The following is an 18,421-nucleotide window of genomic DNA, read 5'->3' as shown; positions in this document are numbered from 1 at the left end:
CCTGAATTTTATTGGAAGCCTGTCAGCTGAAAAACAGTAAACGAAGCAGTACGATTCAAATGTGTACTTGATGACTGTAACCTTGTTTCTGGAGATGCTCTGTTAGCTTGTCTATAACAGATAGCAAAGATTATTCTTCTATCTAGACTTCAGTTATTTTTATTGCAAAGTTTCATTAGTGCTTCAGTAGAGTAGAGCATGCTTGTCTTAAAAAAATGGTTCTTTTAGTAGGCATGATGTTATATAACAAAGAGTGAAATTCTTACCTGTTCATAACTCTGTGGCTGTAAATAGGTTAGCTGATGGGTGAGAATCCTCTACTTGGCTCAAGTGTGATATTACCCAGATTATGTCAGTGGTCGGGAGGTAACAGTATCTGTGCACTATGCTTTTTAGCATTTCCAAGCAAAGAGACTGTTCTGTTAGATGGAAACTGTTAGTACACACTGATGTCTAGCTTTGCCAGCTTCTGATGGCAGTGTGCATCAGCAGTGTCAGAAGTCTTCGGGCAATCTTAAATCACTGGAGACACCTTCACCACGACAGTGGTCTGCTCTGGAGCAGTCTAATACCAAAAGCTTGTTTTGGTGAAGGAGGCTCCTTCTCACCTTGTTGTTGGAATTTACACTATGCTTTAATAAGCTGATTGAGGTGGTAAATACTACATGCGGGTTCTGCTTAATAAAGAAAATGAAATAAAAATAAATAGATATTAAAGATGTGAAGGTGGCTTATAGGAATTTACCCCCAAGTGATTTAGAAATATAAGTGTTAATATCCCAGCTGGGCACTAAAGAGATTTAAGAGTGTGGTTTTAAAGGTGACATTCAAATGCTATTTTAAGAGGAGTGATAAATGCTTGTGCTTTTTCTCCTGCCCTCTGCTTTATGCTGTAGAAAGTCCTCTTGACAATGGCTACAAGAAGTGTAATAAATGTGCTGATATTTTCTCCCTAAAACTTGTCTGGGACAAATTGCCTTCGGTTAAAATAGTCTGGCCTGGCATTTTGCATCCAAAGTGACTGAAAGCATCCCTCCTCCGCAACAAAATGCGAGATGTGAAACTACAAACTTGTAAATCTTTTTTTCTTTGATCACTGATTAATGGCAAGTTGGTCTCTGCAACTACAGTCACTACTAAATTATGACAAAGATACAAAGTACGTGGATGGGCTTCCTTGACTATCATTTTGAAGTTTATTTTGAGATATAAGACATACCATTTGAAATTCTGTTTTCAAGAAGGAAAGATAGCATTAGACTAGTTTTATTCATAATAAGCAGAATCCAAACAAAATCTTCCGAGCTGTTGCGGGCAGGGGATGGGCGACACATTTTAGAACATGCCACTCTTCCCTGTGAAAAACCTAAACAGGAACTTTTCTGAATCTATTCCATTATTATGTGTTGTTTGTTTGTTTGTTTTTTTTCCCAAGTCCAAGTGTGTACCTGGTTCAGTTAGCATTTTATTATTTAAATTCTTTTGCCATTACTAATTCTCTGGAATGACTTTTCAATGTTATAATTCTGGAGAGAACTTCAGTGTGATCTTCTAAACTGCTGCAGTTGCAGGTACTAGCATGATTGCCTGAAGATGAATAATGAACTCCAATGATAGTCTTAGCTGTTATCATCATGAGAGAAATTAGGGTAGGGATTGAGAAATCTACCCTGTCATAGAATTAGGCTTTTGAATTGAATTTTCTTACACAAATTGAGCATATAGTTTTGCTTAAGTGGGAAGAAGCATCATGTCTTTCAGTTTACAACTTCACTAAATTAAGATAAATTGTGTGTTAAAAAATAAATTTTTCATCCTAAATGCCACAACTTGGAGTTTAGAATGTTTTTAGAGGGTCATTTCTGTGTGCGTTTGAAAATCCGTTCTCTGTATAACTGACTTTAGTCCATCATAGGACTTGGTGCTTCTGCTTGCTCATCTGATTACGCAGCTCAAGGGAATAAGGTTAAGGACATGCTGTTGGTAACTAGAGCATTTTCAGGGCTTTAGTTCGGCAGATGGGCTGCTTGGCTATATTCGTACATCTGCCTACCTGCTGTGGCAGCTGCTGCTGCTGCATGTTGTGTTCTTTTGTTCTGTTCCACCCAAGAAAGGAGCACTAGGAAGTGTAGTGAATGGATTAATTTAAGGTTAAGGCTAGTGTTTTGCTTGCTTCCTAACTCTCTGTAATAATAAAGATTCTGATAAAGCTAATGAATCCTTCGTAAAGTGAAATAGATTTTTTATGATGTATTTCAGGGGCTGAAACTAGCTAGCATTGTCTAAAACAGTCAAGTATGTTTTCTTTATATTGCCTGACATTATTTACTTCAATATCTTCCTCTCTTTCTCCCCCTTCCTCCGCTTTTTCCAGGAGCAGTAACCAGACTTTGCCTGACACTGCGTGGTCCAAAAGAATTAAGGAAATATGGAATGACATGAAGGAGATTAGTTGAGGATTAAAGGCTTTGAGGACAAAACACCTCACTGAGGTGAAGCACAGACTAGCATTCTAGTTGTAGCTCTGAGGAGCTGTGTGCTGGAAAAAGATGGCAGATCCAGGAATGATGAGTCTGTTTGGAGAAGATGGGAATATTTTCAGTGAAGGGTTGGAAGGTCTTGGAGAATGTGGATATCCTGAAAATACAGTAAATCCTATGGGGCAGCAAATGCCCATGGATCAAGGATTTCCCTCTTTACAGTCATCTCTTCATCATCCCCCTGCAAATCAAAATCAAGCCAAGTTGACCCATTTTGATCACTATAATCAATACGAACAGCAGAAAATGCACCTGATGGATCAGCCGAACAGGATGATAAGCAATGCCCCTGGGAATGGTATAGCGTCTCCTCATTCACAGTATCACAACCCTCCAGTTCCTCAGGTTCCTCACAGCAGTGGTGCTGGTAGTCAGATGGGAGTCTATCCCAGCATGCAGAACGAAAGACACGGGCAACCCTTCGTAGACAGTGGCTCCATGTGGGGGCCACGGGCAGTTCAAGTGCCAGACCAGATAAGAGCACCATACCAGCAGCAACAGCAGCAGCAACCGCAACCAACACAGCCACCACAGGCACCCTCCGGGCCCCCTGGGCAGGGCCATCCTCAGCACATGCAGCAGATGGGAAACTACATGGCTCGTGGTGATTTTTCAATGCAGCAGCACGGCCAGCCGCAGCAGCAGAGGATGAACCAGTTTTCTCAAGGCCAGGAAGGCCTCAATCAGGGAAACCCTTTCATTGCCACCTCAGGACCTGGCCACTTGTCTCATGTGCCCCAGCAGAATCCCAGTATGGCACCTTCTTTGCGACACTCAGTCCAGCAATTTCACCACCATCCCCCCACTGCTCTCCATGGAGAATCAGTAGCCCACAGTCCCAGATTCTCCCCTAATCCTCCCCAGCAGGGTGCTGTTAGGCCTCAAACACTTAATTTTAGTTCTCGGAGCCAGACGGTACCCTCACCTACTATAAACAACTCAGGGCAGTATTCTCGATATCCTTACAGTAACCTTAATCAGGGATTAGTTAATAATACAGGGATGAATCAGAATTTAGGCCTTACAAATAACACTCCAATGAATCAATCTGTACCAAGATACCCAAATGCTGTCGGATTTCCATCAAACAGTGGTCAAGGACTAATGCACCAGCAGCCCATCCACCCTAGTGGCTCACTTAACCAAATGAACACGCAAACTATGCACCCTTCACAGCCTCAGGGAACTTATGCCTCTCCACCTCCCATGTCACCTATGAAAGCAATGAGTAATCCAGCGGGTACACCTCCTCCACAGGTTAGACCTGGTAGTGCTGGAATACCAATGGAAGTTGGCAGTTATCCAAATATACCCCATCCTCAGCCGTCACACCAGCCCCCTGGTGCCATGGGAATTGGACAAAGGAATATGGGCCCCCGAAACATGCAACAGAATCGTCCGTTTATGGGTATGTCTTCAACACCACGGGAGATGGGTGGGCACATGAGACCAAATGGTTGTCCAGGTGTTGGCCTTGCCGATCCACAAGCAATACAGGAGCGACTAATATCTGGCCAGCAGCTTCCTAGTCAACAGCAGTCTTTTCAACAGCAAATGCCAACCTGTCCTCCCATGCAGCCTCATCCAGGGATACACCATCAGTCTTCACCACCCCCACATCCTCATCATCAGCCCTGGGCACAGCTTCACCAGTCACCACAAAACACACCACAAAAAGTGCCTGTCCTTCAGGTAAGCTACTTCCAATGAGTAGAAAAATGTTTTAAATTACTGTAAAGGTGATTCAGTATACCCAGGATCTGTGGTTTCAGAATAGTTGCTCCTGTTTGACCCCTGTTTGTTACTGATTATGTGGCTTTCTTGGTGCACAGAAGCTGAAGGTAAAATGAGGTTCAGGTAGCTTGCTAATGTCCTTACAGTAATTTTTACAGGATGACATTATGGATAGACCGAAACATGATACAGCAACAGGACAAGCTGAATACCTGCTTTTTTTTTTGTGTTGGTTTCTTTGAGGGGAAAATGGAAAGCATGTGTGAGAATTGTCAGTTAAACTATTATTTTTTGTATTTGCAACTTGGAGAAAGAAGTGTGTGTTATAATGTGTTTGTTTTGGCCAAACTGAGGGTTTTCTTTAAATCCTAAGGGAATGTTTTGTGGTTTTAAGTTAAAGCTGAAATTTTTACATGTGAAAAAATTTCCAGGATGAACTTCTTCAGCACTAAGTAATGCAACTGATAAGTGATGGGGCAACAGTTTATGCAAGGAGAAGACAGCAGATGTGAGTCATAGTCTGAAATCAAATCTTCTGAGGCTTAAATGAAATCTCGAATAGGATAGAAGTTTTATTTTACTGAGTCTCTGATCTGCCAGGTTTCAATGAAAATGTATTGCTTCCACATCATTTTTCAATTAAAAGCTAAAAATGGTAAAACATCTTGATCCTCTGTAGCTTAGCAGGTTTGACTACATGCTAGTATGTTAAGCTTCAGCTGAAAAAGTGCCTTTTGGGATCTTCGCATTTGCCATTGCCTGCCTCTGGCTCTATCAGTCATCATTCAGGAGATTTTGGTACCAAATGAATAGGTGGTCAAGGTATCAGAGGTTTAATTTTTTTTTTTTTTTTAAACAGTCCATAATTAATGCCACGTAACTGCCCATAAATATTTGGAGACAATTGTTGGAATGCAGTCATAATGATACGATGCTACAATAAGCATAATAAATCATAAAAACAGCTGTCCTAGCCAGTGTCCCAGGCCTGTGCGGAAAGCAGCTGCTCAGCAGTCCCCTCCACTGCTGCCTGCCGGCTGCTTCTGTTAGCCGCTCCGCACAGCGTGAGGTGGGTCTGGGAATCAGATGTATGTGCTGCAGAGAGGCAGCTGACAAGGAGTGGTAGATGGAGCAGCTCAGCAGCTGGGAGAGGCTTCTACATTCCCCGTGGAAGAGAGGGGGGGGGGAGCGCTGGAGGTGCCATAGGGTGGGGAAGTCCTGGGTGGGAGATCAGGGACTAAGTTGCACAAGGAGAAGGGCACTGTCTTTCTGGGAGGGAGGAGGAAGCTCTCCTCTTGAAGGGGCAAAGAATATCTTCGAGACCATCTTTCTCTCTACTGCCCCCCTCAAAATTGGCATGAAATTTTATACCTGTGTTGGCCCTTCCTCTCCCCCTGCCTCTATGCACAGGCTTTGTTTGGAGAACCTAAATTATAGTTCTTGCATGCACATGGAGTTGTGTGTTCCTCCTTGAGAGAGCAACTCTTGACAGTGCCTCTTGTGTTATCGACTGTGTGGGTAAGCAGGATGAAAAAGGAGAGAACTCAAGACTGTACAAAAAAACCCAAGAGAATGAGCAGGTATTTGGAAAGGCGGGTAATGACAGCATGGAGAAATCAATACAGAAGGACTGGGGATCAGAAAAAGAAGTACAGGGTGTGTTTTTTAGGCTGAAGATGAGAGATGACACATCTAGCAGAAAAAACTTGAAAGAAAATGGTAGAAATGGTAAAGTAAGACTTCTAAGACAGAAAAGGAACAAAACCCAGTGGCACTGGGATCTTTCACAACTAGTGATGGTGGGGGTGTGGGAAGGGAATACTTGAGGATTGACTGTGCCCTAAAGCTGTGGTGTTCTTCACCAGCATTAATTTCTTGTTTTCATCTGACCATCCAGTAACCTTTTTTTGGCAGCAAGAGGTGGTTTGGGAGGAGAAGGTTTACTTGTAGAATGAACAGACTTGTTAAATGTTCTTGGTACATTAATTTCCCTTTAATCAGGGAAGAGGTGAAACGCAGACAGTTCAACCCTTAAACAAGCTATACAACCTACTACAAAGTTCTGAAGTGCAGATGAATAGCTTGAACAAAGGTAAGTGCTGAAACTGAACAATTAGAGGAAAACCACATGATAACTCAAGTTACTTGATTAAAATCAGTAATTCAAACAGCTGTAGCTAGCCAAGTAGCTTCTCTATTAGCCTACTTCTGTTAAGTTTTTATTTGGTAAAAGTTATTGTTAACATACCTTCCCATTAAGTAATTAGTTTGAGACCTGACTGTAGTAATGAAACTCTTGACAGGCAGGCATTTCCCCCTTGAAAACTGTTTGGATGAAATAAATATTGTTCAAGTCATTGAAAATTCAGCTCCTCCCCACCCCCTGGGGAAAAATGCAGATGTGTGAAACCCCTGCTTTCAAGACTGAATATGGAATTTGCAGCTCTCCTGTCTGTGTCACGGTTTTCCCTTCATGTCAGTTGGCAGAAAACTGTTCACTGAAGAACAGTTATTTAAATGACTGGTTTGTTTTTATTTGTATAAAATGAATCAACAAAATGGATATAGTCAGTGAAATGGAAATCACTATGTACTTTTAAATCAACAGAAGCCATCTTAGTAATTATTTTTTGGTGATTTGAAGCTAGCCTTATCATGGGAAGACTGTAATAGTTGTGGTTAACCAAATTACTGTTTTGTTTTTAGACATGTTGGAAGGAAAGTGAAGTTCTTTTGCTTTTAACTTGAAAGAAATTGCCGTGTCGATTCTAGGGCTTGTTATTTCTTTTTTTGTCTGCAAAACTGCAAATTATTTTGGCTCGGAGATAGAGCTGGTGATTGACAATTCAGCTGGTTTAGATTAATAGCTGAAAACTAGACATGGTTATTAGGACCTTGTTAGCAGTGAGTTGCTGGCTTCAGTGGAGTTCGAGAGATTCATAAGAACCATCATAGTGTTGGGACATTCAGTCAGTGTGCTTGGTTTTTCAAGCCCTCTTTTTGAAACATTCTTCACTAAAGGCCTTTGGAAGAGCTCGGTGGCCACGGGGTGGGAAGGTGGGTTGTGCTGTGGCAGGGTAATCGGCCAAGGTGCAAAGCAGAGGGTAGGAGTAGCTTGCTTGTTTTCACAGTGGAGGCATCTGTATTGAGCTTGCGAGCTTGTGGTCTCCAAAACGCTCATAAATGATCTGGAAAAGAGCAAGAAGTCAGATGGCAAAGTTTCCTGCTGCTGTTAACATACTCACAGCTGAGTGCCAAAGTGCAGACATGGTGGAGAGCCTAACAGTCATGAAACTAAATAATTAGAAATACAACAGAAACGTAAGTCACTTGGGCTGTAAGGTGTGTGAGTCAAGGCATGGCCAGGGGAGGTTTAGATTGATATTAGAAGTTTCTTCACTGAAAGGGTTATCAAGCACTGCAACAGGCTGCCCAGGGAAGTGGTTGAGACACCATTCCTAGAGGTATTTAAAAAACGTATAGATGTGGCACTTAGGGACTTGGTTTAGTGGTGGACTTGGCAATATTAGGCTAATGGTTGGACTCGATCTTAAGGGTTGTTTCCAACCTAAATGATTCTGTCATTCTGTGGTGCCTGGGCAGTGAAATGGCAGGCAAAAACCTCTCCTTAGGGACAGGGTCTTGGTGTCAGATGGCTGCCTGAAAATGTGCTATGACAGTCAAAGAAATAAAACGGTAGAAATTGTTATGGAAGTAGTAGAGAGCAAAACATAGCTTGCTACTATGTTGCTGCATGTATGTGTGGTATGCGGATGTGGCAAGTGCTGTGCAGCTCAGGGTCCCTTCCTTACGCTTCAAAATACAGTAGCACTTGAAAAAGCACAGAGGGGGGTGACTTGGGGGGAAGAGAAGGAGAGAGATGGTGAAAACCTCTAAAATTGTAAGTGAATTGGGTGCATGAAGAAGGTGGATGTGAAACAAGGGTTGTTAGTCACCTGCTTTTGTCTCCTTGAATTCTTTTAAGGTATTCAGCAAATTATCAGGTGGTGAGCTCAGAACTGCACATTAAGATGCTGATCTCTGAGGTGTTGTGCAGAAAAATGCATCATTTGATAAACATGAAGGCACCACATCTGGCTCAGCAGATCTGTGCCATAAGTAAGTGGCTGAGAGTTTGTTATTGGGGTGCATCTACTGTGTGTGTGTCTAGTTCTTGTACTCTTCCACAGACTTTATCAGAGAGGGGATATCAGGTTAGACAGGCCTCTGGGGGTCTAGTACTATGCAGCTGCTCATACATACTGTTATTTTCAGGGAATTTTATTAGTGGTAGAGCAAGTGTAGGAGTTTTCTCTGCCAAGAATTGGCTATCCTGGGTGTGTTGTTGTAAAGAACTTCTTATTGACCCACAGCTACTGTGTGGGCTGGAGTTTTGAGTCCTGTTCATTAATCACATTCCACAAATGTGATCTACATTATTTATAGTCAAACATAGGAATACATAAATGACAAACAGTTATGATGTAGTCTTCATGCTCGACTAATGGTAGAGCTCAGTGGTGGGCACCAACAGTGTTGAAGGATGCTGGGTTGCAGTGTCCAGCTTCTTGTGGAGAAGGAGTTCATTTTGTGTGTGTTACTGGTTCACTGCCAGGTTTACTCTACTGGCCTTACTATCTGTGGGCATGTGACTTTGCTTTAAATCATAACTCATAGCTGTGTTTGGTATGAACACATTCTTTTGAAATTTCCTTCCCTCCCTTGCAGGGGAAGAGGCAGGGAATGTCCTGCTGAGTCGCCAGCTGGGTCACCCCTGTCACAAACCCCTCCTGCATTTTCAAACCTCGTGTTGCTGCCTCAGTTTAACTTACACTTGGATATACTGTAATGGAGGGGGATATTAATGAAAACTACTATCAGCTGGGGTGGTTTGATGCCGTATTCTAACCTGGCAGAGAGTGCAGGTTAGGTCAGTTACTGCTGGCCCACTAAAATGAAGTTGAGTTTCTCCTGGGTATTTGTTTTTTAATGACTAAGAGTAGTAAGAGACTGACTCCTTAATCTCCTTACTTCTTTGCATAACCAGTGATCTTTCAATGCACGTCCTATAATTTTATTTAGTAAGAAATGGTATCATTTCAGATGGTTAGTATTTTTCCCATAAATTAATATTCATAAGCAATGTCCCACAGCTCCAGAGAGAACTGTTAGCTTTTTCATTCCTTGAGTGTTGAGCTTTTTGACTATTTTCCTGTCAATAAGTAGAACAACTCTAAATTTTTTTTTTTTTAAAACTTATAAACACTACTGGGTACTATTTGTCTTGATACAGAGGCTATTTCATGTGACTGCTGGCTGGTCTTTTGGGGTACTGTATGTGCTACACATTCGGCAAAATGTCATGGCTGCCCCCGGAAATTCTAGTTTCCCTTTTCAAATGTTCATAGACCAGCAAACTAGTGTATGTTGGTAAGATTGCTGAAGGTGCCAGACTAAATGGAATTTTAAAAAAGCTAATACTGAACCTTGATTGATTACGATTATGTATTATTTTTATATATAGATTAAATGTATGTATATATATAGATTAAGTGTGTGTATTTACGTAAAATATATGTAAAAACCCAGGCTATGTCAGAAGTTGTGGAGAATGATGAAAGGAAAGCTGAGAAGAAAATCCATAGTATTCATCTAAAAATAAAAGCTGATAATAATTTTTCTTAAAAGTTTACAGGCTTCTGCTGTATTTTGTTGAGGGTCTGAAGAACTCCTGTATTTGAGCAATGTATGCAACATAAATAATTTTCCAAATAAAGAAAAAGTAGACTGTTAAAGCTATCTTTGCTTATAAGTATTGAAGTTATTTTACCTTTGTGGAGTAGAACAGTCTGTTACACTGATAACCTGATTCATCTGTGAGCTAGTTTGCATTCAAGTCTCTCAAAGGATATAATAATTAATATGAAATACTTTGTCCAACAAAAGTTCATGTTCTAAAACTCGCTTGAAAATATTCCAGTCTAACAGTTAATATTAACATATCTAAAGGCTTATTTCTTCACTACCCTTGCGAAGGCTATATGTACTTCTGTAAATACGGGGTTGCAGTGATTCTGTAGTGAATAGGGCTTTGGGCTAAAGACTTGCAGTTTTGAGGTGGTTTTGCTATAGATTTTTTAGTCTTTTTTACTGTTGAGGAGGTATAAGCAACTTCAAGAATACTCCTTCCCTCAGGTGCCATGATTTGACTGTGATGAAAATGATTTGTGCCATTAAATTACCTGCTCTGGAGTTTTGGGTAAAGCTGGTTTGCAGCATTAGCATAAAAACACAAGTCTGCCTCAGCATACTGATTTTGTAGGCTTTAAGAGTTACCAGACTTGTTCTTCAGTGTGAATATGTTGAAAGTTTCTATGATATGTTGGTGACCTGAATGTGTTTTTTCTTGAAATCATTAGTATTATCTGAGGAATCACCTAACTAGTTTAAATTTAAGCTCCTGCTCAGTACTTCAGTACAGTATTCTTACCTGCTGATGGTCACTTCAGTGGGAGTTGGCAATCATCTTATTTTCTCATGGCTGAACACATTCTCCTGTTTTACATTTATTTGAACAAATTGGAATCTGTTGTTTCAGAGAGAGCTTTTTTTCATGACTGAAAGCTGATAGTTTAATCCAAACCCTCATGTCTGTATCATCATCACCCTACATAACTTACGAGGATGGAAAATTGGGGCAAATGAAAGGAGAAATGCTTGATACTTGTTTTACATTTATCTTTTATTGCATTAAATACAGTGAGTGGCATTCTTAACAAGGAACAAGTTGCAGGTGAAGTAATAATTTCCTATTTATTACAGATCCTCCTCCTGGTCTTCCATCCTGCTCTTTCACGTGGAATTTGAGGCATCTATTTGTTTAAAACTAATCTGGTTTTGCTTGTATCTTGAATGCAAAAGTCACAAACTTGCATAAGTATCCTCTCTTTTTTTGTCTGGGGATAGTAAATGTCTCAGTTCCCACTGTGATGGGACACCATCACTTTGAATTTTAATTTTTAACTTTTGTCTGTAGAGATTGTTTTCTCCCTCAGTTCAGTAGAGAGCCAGTGCTTTTCACTTTCCAGTTTTGAGATTTGAGTTATAATGAAAGAACTGATGACCAAACAATTACGAAACTCAAAATAATGGAATGGTATTTTTAAAAGGGACGGTCTCACCTGAACAACGTATCAAAATGGATGTAGTATGCCTCCTATTCCTTTCTTTATTCTCTTTGAGAGCTTTCCTTTCTAGGTATCAGTGTTCTTTTAATTGTATAGAGATATATGTATATTATACAGGTGGTAATGTGGTCTGGATTTTTGGGAATGAATCGCTTGTGTTTTTTCTTCAGAGATGTCTTCTATGAATAATTGGTACCTTTTTTTGTCAACAGAGTATAAAGTTTGCTAGCTAAGGAGCGAGGTTAACACCCTTGAATTTTTCACAGTGATTAAAGCATCTGTTTGTACAGATCTTTCTTTTGAAATATTACCAAGTTTGCAGGTGTGGTTTAAAGATGGTGAAGCTGCTACTTGGGAACTGGTAGGAGTAGAGTAGGAAGTGTGGGCAGGAAGAGGTGATCAGGGAGGGGTAAGCAAATGACTGAGCTGATGGAGCAGTGCTGAGCAGTAAGAACAGAGAGGAAATTGCCAACATCTGTGTTAAAATAGGGACAGAGAAGTTTAGAGAGTCACCCCACCTCTCCTGTGCCAGCTGCTTGAGTCACCTGCCTCTTGAGGCCTTGCCAGAGGTAGCTGTTTGTCACAGTGATGCCTGTTAGTGCTCTGCATGCTGCTTCAGGGAGCACCTTTGTGTCACCGTGGTGTGGGCAGACAGTTCACTGACAGCTTCCTGGCATAGTTGGGTGAACTCGATAACTCTCAATATCTAATCTTCTTTAAAATAATAATAATAATATAAAATAATAATAATCCATGGAAATAAAGGTGACTGAAGTCTGGGATACAGAACTGTAGCTCCTTCCTTGCTTCGGCACACCTGGCCATTTGGTGAACTGGCTTATCTGGCCAGCTTGCCTCTCGCTAGGTCAGGTTCCCAGCATCTCTTCACTGTGCGACCACAGGATCACCCAAGCTGATGGAATGGGAGTGGGAATGCTTGGTGGGAGAAAATGGGGTCTGCCTCTTACTCTGGCAGTGAGCTTTCAGGCCTTTTAATACCCTTACACAGCTCAAGTTTCTGTAGCACTTGCCCTCAGTAACCAGCCCTTGAGTCCTCCCTCAAATTTTGATAAATGAAAACTTCTGTTAGAAGTCAAAGCTTTGTCTTGTTTTACTGAATTAGTGACAAACAGGTCACATTCCAACTCCCATATGTTTTTTAGCTCTCACCTTCTGTTCCTTTTTTCGCACCAATACAAGTAACTGATTTGATTTCAGAGGTGTGTTACTTTTTAGAAAAGAAGGACTCTCTTTCTCTTCCAACTGAAGTAGTTACAGCTATTTTGTTATTGAAGAGATGAAAGAACATCCCCATTCTAGCAAAGAGAGCTTGGCACAGCTTTGTTAGATGTGTGTCGTGTGCATTGGAATGAGGGAAGATGCTTCCAATATCTGTCAGTGAATTGTTTTCCTTGAGCACTGAATGGGTTTTTTTTTCTTCAACACAGAGAATCTTTTAAAAGCGTAAAAAGTTAGAAATAAAACTCAAATTAATTTCTTAGTCTTCTTTATGAGGAAACAGAACTGAGAGATGGGGTGGTTTAGTGATCTGAGTGTGGGTTTGATTATAAACTCTGGAATGAGCATTCTTTCTAATTTTGCTGACCTTGATATATTACCTATTATATTAGAATTTTCTCAGCTAGTGGGCAAGATTGGTAATAGTGTTGCCCCTGTTTATGAAGAGGAACATACAGATGGTGGGCATAAAGATTGTTATTTATTCAAAATCCAGATTCGTAAATCTCACAATTCCAATTGTTACTCCAATTCTTATCTGTTATGCTAAAACATGCCATCTCCCTGCTCTCCTTGTCACTCCTTCCAGTATGGCTCTTGCTTAAGAGTGCAGCTCAAGAAGACGAAGATGACCAGTCTAACAGTTCAAAGCGTCCCACTTCTTGTGTAGGTATTTGGTAATTGTAGAGGTTAACCTGAGAGCACAAGATGCGGAAGAAAACAGGTGGATCTCTCTCTGATCTTCCACTGTTGGGTTGGGAGGAATCTTTGTTCCTTTGTTTCTGTTGTTCCATCACCTGTTCATCCCTGAATCAGTACCGAGCAACTCTTTGCTGTACTCCTCAGCAGTTTTATTGTGTTAGCCAAGCTTAGGAGACAGCAGCTCATGTATTATTGCACTGAACAAGCACAAAAATTAAGAACTTCTGGGAGTGGGTTCATATTGCATGGGTTGCTGCTATAGAAATTAAATGCCATGAATTCTTAACTTCTGGAGCTTGGCGGGTTTCCATGGATTATTATTAAAGTTTTAATTTTGGAAAATTGCAAGTATTTGTTTTCAAGAGTGCAACACTTACTCTTCAGTACAGAGCACCAAATCTGTCTTTGCTATATTGACATAACATGTTGTAGGAAGTGCCAAACACTTATTTAAGTTTCATCTTTTACTTTTTTATATTTTGTGAAATATAAACTCTTGTTATTTTAATCAGAGAGGAAATTTTCATAGGTAATGCAAGAGTTTCTGAAAGGAATGTATACCCACCTACAGTAGACTTCTTTCTTAAAACAGATGGAATAATTTAATCAGTTGAATCAGAAAATCATTAGTCAGTTTTAATTGTGCTAATTAAATTGTGTTTTATTCTGTCTCTTAACTCCTGCAACCAAAAGAACTTAATGGCCACAGTAACTGAGAAGTTAATACTCCTATCAATTTTTGGATTTAGTGTTCCTGTAAGAAAAGAGAGAGAGGACTCATAACAAGCTTCATAACAAACTTCCTAGTATCTAGTAGTCAATATGAACTCTGTTTTTTCCACTCTCCTTTTACATCTCCTTTCTCTCCAGATGGCCCTCCATCCACTTGCATTCTGGTACTTCATATCTTTTTTGGCCCTGCAAGACTCTGATAACAGTGATAATACTGTAATTTTCCTTACATGTGAGCACAGAAAGATATGAAGTGCTTTAATTTATTTTTGGAAGAAATCTTTCTGTACCAGCCAATTGTTTCTAAATATAGTGGGAGACTTGTAATATACAGTGCATATTTGAATTTAAAGTGACACCATAAAAAGTTGACGTCACAGTTTACTTGTGCAACTGTATATGAAATATATAGTTATTAAAACTTTGGGCTTTATAGTTGCTATTTGTATCTTGGTCAGTTTGTTAAGGCGCTATTGCACGTTTATTTTGGCAAGCATTGTCAGTTGTGGACGTAGGGATGAACACCTGCAATATACTGGAAGACTAAGTCTTTCTCTCTCCTAGCCTCCTTTGAAGTACTTCAGGAAAACTTGTTGAAAACCAGATAATTCTGTAACTAAGGCATTAGACTGGGATTCAGGGAATTTTTGCTGCCTGACACAGGTTGCTTGTTTTGTGTTTGTATTGCCAGTGTTGTTGTCGGGTGTGCTTGAGAGGTGCTGCATAGCAGCGGTGAGCAGGGGACGGCAGAGCGGTTCTGGCAGTTCCGTGCTGCGTTGTACAGCAACACCGAAAAATGTAACTCAAACTGTTACTGGCAGTGAGGGATAAGTTATAAAGGGTTGCTTTAGACACAGCTCTCTGGTTATAATACTACAATATAAAACAGAATTTAGACCTGATATTGCTGTAGACATGTCTATTTGAGACTTGTGTATAGGGATTTTTACATTTTACTATAGGTTGTGTAAAGAATGGCTGGAGCTAGGCTACTAAAGATATCTGCACTAAAGATAAGGTGTTTAATGTTTCATAGAACAATGTTAATCAAACTGGTTGGAGAACTAAAGTATGATTCAGACATTATAATTAAGAGTTATCTCAATTGGTACTGCTCAATGAGGTGTTTGACCACAGAAAAGGAAGTGTGGGGGTTTTGCTTGGGATTTTTTTTTTTTCTTTTTCCCCGCCCCTTCAGTTCTAATGACACTTCCTGATTTAATTGTTAGTTTAGTTCAGTTATTGGAGGAGCTGGGAAAAGGCCTACCTGTGACATGCCATAGATAACATATTCAAAGGCTTTTTTAATTTGTTACTGTGACTAAAGAACTAGACCTTGAGAATATCTTGGGCTCTTTGACATAAATGGATCTTAGGCAGTATATATAACATCAAAGGATTTTTAACAAGTCTGTAATTTCAAGCCCACCTTGTCATGCTGAACTGTAATGGAATTAAAATACTGTAATGGAAAGTCCATTTGGAGAACTGTCGTCTTCCCACCCCAGGAGAAAAATAGATTGATAGTGATGATCTCTTTTGGTTCTGTATCTTACATGTATCCATTGAGATTTCTTTGAGTTGGTGGTTTCAACTTGTGGTCTGTAAACCTCTGAAGTTCCTGCTTTTAAGTGGTCTGGGAAAGGTGACGAAGGAGAGCAGGTTTACACGCTAAGCAACAATATCCATATGGGAAGTTTTTAAAGAGAATTACGTCTCCACTATGAGAGTCTTACAGATTAAAAAATTCAAAAATGAAAAAAATTTTGACAAAAGAGTTCTGTGTTGTAACGTGAGTCTCACTTCAGATGGTATCTGCTCAGGCTGGTGTCTGAAATGACAGCAGTTACACTTCAGTGTAAAGCAAAGTGTAGGAGATTCCCTGTCCCAGCAAAGTAAGTGTGTTGGGACTGGTACTGTTTAATATCTTCATCGACACAGACAGTGGGATCGAGCGTACCCTAAGCAAATTGGCAGACGACACCAAGCTGAGTGGTGCTGTGGACACACCTGAGGGACAGGTTGCCATCCAGAGGGACCTGGACAAGCTCGAGAGGGGCTCCGTGAGAACCTTCTGAGGCTCAACAAAGTGAAGTGCAAGGTCCTGCACCTGAGTATCAATACAATCTGGGGGATGAAGGGATTGAGAGCAGCCCTGTGGAGGAGAACTTGGGGTGGGTGAAAAGCTGGACGTGATCCAGCAATGTGCACTCGCAGCCCAGAAAACATATCCTGGGCTGCATCAAGAGAAGCATGGCCAGCAGGTCGAGGGAGGGGATTTTCCCCCTCTGCTCTGCTTTGAGACCCCACCTGCAGTACTGCGTTCAGCTCTGGGGCCCCCAGCACAAGAAAGACATGGACCTGTTGGAGCAGGTCCAGAGGAGGGCCACAAAAATGATCAGAGGGATGGAACATCTCTCCTCTGAGGACAGGCTGAGAGAGTTGTGGTTGTTCAGCCTGGAGAAGAGAAGGCTCCAGGGAGACCTTATAGTGGCCTTCCAGTACTTAAAGGGGGCTTATAAAGAAAAATGGGGACAAACTTTTTAGCTGGACCTGTTGTGATAGGACAGGGGGTAATGGTTTTAAACTAAGAGAGGGTACATTGAGGCTAGCTATAAGGAAGAAATGTTTTATGATGAGGGTTGTGAAACACTGGTTGTCCAGAGAGATGGTAGACGCCCTGTCCCTGGAAACATTCAATGTCAGGTTGGATGGGGCTCTGAGAGACCTGATCTAGTTGAAGATGTCCCTGCTCATTGCAGGGGGTTGGACTAGATGACCTTTAAAGGTCCCCTTTGACCCAAACCATTCTATGATCTCTTCAGGGGGGAGTCCCAATGGTGAGTTCTGTGTCGGCTGATCAAAATGGTATATCCTCACCTCACCTGGAAGTAATGGATTGTACAGAGCCACCTTTTTTTGCAAAGGACATGGAAAGACTGAAGAGAACATGTACTAAAATGTTATATTTGCCTTTGGATTTGAAGGGAACTGGGCATAACTGAGCCTTTCTGTGGAGCAGCAAATCTTGTAGTGGAAAGTGACAGTATGAAACCAGTTACCTGCACTGTTTGACAGGTTAGTATTAGTAAGCCAGCTAGAAAAAGACGGCTTTAGCCTGTGATATGTACTCTCCATGTCTGTTAACTTCTTCCATCAGAGAACCTTGGGGTAATTTGAGTCAGTGGGAATATGCTGTCAGGGCAGGCAAACCCAATCACTGTTTCCATTTCACAGGGTGGAAGTGGGAGCCAGGTAATGCGCCTGGGATTACGCAGGTGGCCACAAACCTCCCTCTTCTGCTCCTGCTGCCCTGGGCAGGCCCCTGCCATGGGTGGGTGCTCCCAGGGGTGCCCGCCTCAGGAGCCCTCCTGTGAGAACAGTTAACACTGCTTGTTCCTCAACTCCTGCATGCTTTCTCGTATGCCAGCTTGACTTCTCCTGTGCATTTGTATGTCCTCAAAAAGGCAAAAAGCCTTCGGGTGTAGTCTTGTGTTCTGCTTTGTCTTTTAGTATATCCAAAATAATCAGTGCAGCTTCGGAAACTAACTTTCTGCATTTAAAGGACTTAACTACCTATGTCTAATGGGATAATGAAAAATTCTCATATAGAACTATGAGGACTAATACATAAAAGGAATATTAGCTGTGCACATGAAAATACCTATCTTAACCTCAGTCCTAGAAAACCACCAATTTATTTTTACAAGTCAAAAGGCAAATAGAATTATTGAAATCTTGATCAGTGTATTTTCCTTTAACTGGGGAACATGTTCTATGAGTTGTAGATGCTGAAGAATTAGATGCTTGTATTCATAAGTAAAGCAAAGAAAACATTGTGGAGGGCAAAACATATATTAGTATATAAGAAACCTGGGCTGCAGGTAGTTGAAGTATGATCTGCAGGTTGTGTTGCTCTTTCAGTGATTAAGTCTGATATACTTGCTAGAAGATGTAAAAGATAAAAGCTCTTGTTCCTCTCTATCTCTTCTAAATGTCTCTACATCAACTTGTACAAATTTAACCCAAAATGAAGCACTCTTGTAAACCACCTAGTTGCCTTAATGGGTGGAGATGGGAGAAGGGGTTTACATTGTTAATTAACTGGTCTGGAGGGCTGTCAGAGCAGGCCAGGAGCTTCTGGTCTGGGAGCTCTGGGGTAATTTCTATGGAAAACAATTCTTTTTTTTTTTGAGGGAAGAATTTGTCTACCTTCATTTATCATCATTGATTCAAATCTCTTGTATTAGGGATGTTGTGAGTAGGAAGCTCTTGAGGAAGAACAAG

General features: G+C 40.9%; 1 protein-coding gene across 5 annotated transcripts in view; it reads left to right on the top strand.

The window, feature by feature from the left end:
• CHD7 (chromodomain helicase DNA binding protein 7) overlaps positions 1-18,421 on the top strand; it is a 133,430-nt gene that overhangs the window by 39,833 nt on the left and 75,176 nt on the right. For all 5 annotated transcript variants that reach the window (XM_074818577.1, XM_074818558.1, XM_074818567.1 and 2 more), the window contains exon 2: positions 2,375-4,232. In XM_074818577.1, the coding sequence (XP_074674678.1) occupies positions 2,550-4,232 (1,683 nt within the window). In that variant the 5' untranslated portion in view covers positions 2,375-2,549. The remainder of the gene's footprint in view (positions 1-2,374; positions 4,233-18,421) is intronic.

The sequence above is a fragment of the Strix aluco genome, chromosome 1 (assembly GCF_031877795.1).
Source record: "Strix aluco isolate bStrAlu1 chromosome 1, bStrAlu1.hap1, whole genome shotgun sequence".
Lineage (NCBI taxonomy): Eukaryota > Metazoa > Chordata > Aves > Strigiformes > Strigidae > Strix > Strix aluco.
This window is presented reverse-complemented; position numbering and strand designations above follow the sequence as displayed.